This window comes from Arachis ipaensis, chromosome B6 (genome assembly GCF_059453495.1).
Source record: "Arachis ipaensis isolate K30076 ecotype BB chromosome B6, ASM5945349v1, whole genome shotgun sequence".
In the NCBI taxonomy this organism is placed as follows: Eukaryota; Viridiplantae; Streptophyta; class Magnoliopsida; order Fabales; family Fabaceae; genus Arachis; species Arachis ipaensis.
Window position 1 is genome coordinate 27,057,106 of NC_142441.1, and position 2,540 is coordinate 27,059,645.

The 2,540-nt window shown below is 43.4% G+C and overlaps 1 protein-coding gene across 1 annotated transcript; it reads left to right on the forward strand.

Annotated features, from left to right (window-relative positions):
- Positions 1-205: 205 nt before the first annotated feature.
- LOC148554957 (uncharacterized) lies at positions 206-1,824 on the forward strand. The gene is made up of 2 exons (XM_088490566.1): positions 206-746; positions 1,706-1,824. Exons 1-2 carry the CDS (start codon positions 206-208, stop codon positions 1,822-1,824), a joined length of 660 nt encoding a protein of 219 aa, XP_088346692.1.
- The last annotated feature ends 716 nt before the right edge of the window (positions 1,825-2,540 follow it).

A 2,540-nucleotide genomic window follows, 5' to 3' on the forward strand; every position in this document is an offset into this window, starting at 1 on the left:
CGTAGTCGACAAAGCTGTAGCATCAGCTATAATACGGGAAGACTAGGTCGGGCAACATCCTGTGTACTTCACCAGTAAAGTCCTACAAGGCCCTGAATTAAGGTATCAAAAAATTGAAAAGTTTGGGTATGCCTTATTTGTAGCCTCTTGAAGGTTACGACCTTATTTTCAAGCACACACAATAAGAGTTCGAACGAACTAGCCCATGAAGCAAATCCTTCAGAAAACGGATATTGCAGTCAGAATGGTTCAATGGGCCATAGAGCTATCTGAGTTTGACCTCAAGTACGAAACTCAGACGACAATTAAAGCCCAATGCCTCACCGACTTCGTGGCAGAATATACAGGAGATCAAGAGGAAGCCTCTACCACATGGGAGTTATACGTGGATGGATCCTCCAACAAAGTCGGAAGCGGTGCAGGCATAATATTAGTCAACCAAGAGGGAACCCAAGTAGAAGTCTCCCTCAAATTTGAATTTCTAGCTTTTAACAATCAGGCAGAATATGAAGCCTTGATTGTAGGGGTAAAGCTGGCCGAGGAGGTCGGTGCGGTCAAAGTAGTCATGTTCAGCGACTCTCAGGTAGTGACCTCCCAAATAAATGGAGAGTATCAGGCTAAAGATCCCAATATGAAGAGATACTTAGACAAAACCTTGGAGCATCTTAGGCATTTTGCAGAGACCGAGGTCAAACACATAACTCGGGATCTCAACAGCAGAGCAGACGCACTCTCCAAACTGGCAAGTACCAAGCCGGGAGGAAATAATAGAAGTCTGATCCAAGAAACTCTCCAAGAACCCTCAGTTACAAAAATAGAGGGCAGACAAGACGTCCTTGAGGTATCCGGATTGGACCTCGGATGGATGAACCCACTAATCGAATACATGAAATTCGACATCCTACCCAAAGAGAAAAAAGAGGCCAAGAAAATATGGAGGGAAGCACAAAACTACACTTTGGTGAAAAATATCCTCTATAAAAGAGGAATATCCACACCACTATTGAAGTGCGTCCCGACTTCAAGAATGACAGAAGTACTGGAGGAAGTCCACAATGGTATCTGCGAAAATCATCTCGGAGCAAGGTCGTTGGCTAGGAAAGTCATCCGAGCCGGGTTCTACTGGCCGACCTTGTAGAAAGATGCGACCGAGTTCGTAAAGAGGTGTCAACCATGCCAAATGCATGCAAACTTCCACGTCGCTCCCCCTGAGGAGCTCATTAGCATAACTTTTCCATGGCCTTTTGCAAAGTGGGGATTGGACCTATTAGGTCCCTTTCCCCAAGTGCCTGGACAAGTAAAGTACCCAATAGTGGGAGTAGACTACTTCATGAAATGGATCGAAGCAGAACCATTGGCCACCATCACCCCCAGAGAAGTTGAAAATTTCTCTACAAAAACATTATCACAAGGTATGGAGTCCCCCACTCCATTACCACTGATAACAGAACTCAGTTCACAAACTCTACCTTCAGAAACCTAGTAGCTAGTATGAAAATCAAGAATCAGTTCACCTCAGTAAAACACCCACAAGCAAATGGGCAAGCTGAGGCAGCTAATAAAGTCATACTGACTGGGTTGAAGAAAAGGTTGCCAGATGCAAAAGGGGCATGGGCTGAGGAACTCCCTCAAGTACTATGGGTATATTAGACTACGCATCAGTCTACCATAGGGAAAACACCATTCTGACTTGCTTATGGCATAGAAACCATGATTCCAATTGAAATCAATGAGCAAAGTCCAAGGGTGAGCTTCTACGACGAGGTTGGCAACATAAAGGGGCACAAAGAAGAACTCGAGTTACTCCCCGAAGTCCGAGAATAAGCCCAGATAAGAGAAGTAGTACTGAAGCAAAGGATGACAAACAGATACAACAAGAAAGTCATTCGAAGAAGCTTCACCCCAGGCGACTTAGTCTTGATCAGAAATGACATCAGAGTCAACAAGTCGGGGAAAGGAAGGCTCGCTGCTAATTGGAAAGGACCATATAAGATAAGTGAAGTCTTAGGAAAGGGATACTACAAGGTAACCGACTTGAGCAGTGCCGAGCTACTTAGGTCGTGGCATACTTGTAATATGAAAATGTACTATAGTTAAAAGCGAACTCCACTCCTTGATGTACTCTTTTTCCCGACTTCATGGTTTTTTCCCAAAAAAAAAAGGGTTTTTCTGAAGGGGGTTTTAACGAGGCATCAAAGTGGAGACTAAGAGGCAACAATTTTTAACCACTTAGTTGCAAAAGTACCTTCGTCAATAAATAAAGATCTTTTTCTGCATCTCTTTATAAATTCCAATAGTTATTATCATTTTCCTACGAAATGCGCCGACTTAAGCTCGATAAAACGTGAAAATCCCACGCCCGACCTACGTGATCGGCAGGATAAAACGATGAGGTACAAGTCGGTGTAAAGAGGTTACACGGTTGATCGCAATAACTCGGAATCCCAAAACCTAAAACGACTACCTAGTTGGAGGAACCGAGAAAATAGAAATGCATCGCAAAAATAACCTAAGTTATAGAAAACTCAATAAACGAAAAT

Excerpts from the sequence above, each read along its gene's own strand:
- LOC148554957 (XM_088490566.1), top strand. The coding sequence starts at position 206 with ATGAAGCAAATCCTTCAGAAAACGGATATTGCAGTCAGAATGGTTCAA. Across the intron at positions 747-1,705 it reads CGCACTCTCCAAACTGGCAA|AAACCATGATTCCAATTGAA; the intron begins GTACCAAGCCGG and ends CTTATGGCATAG.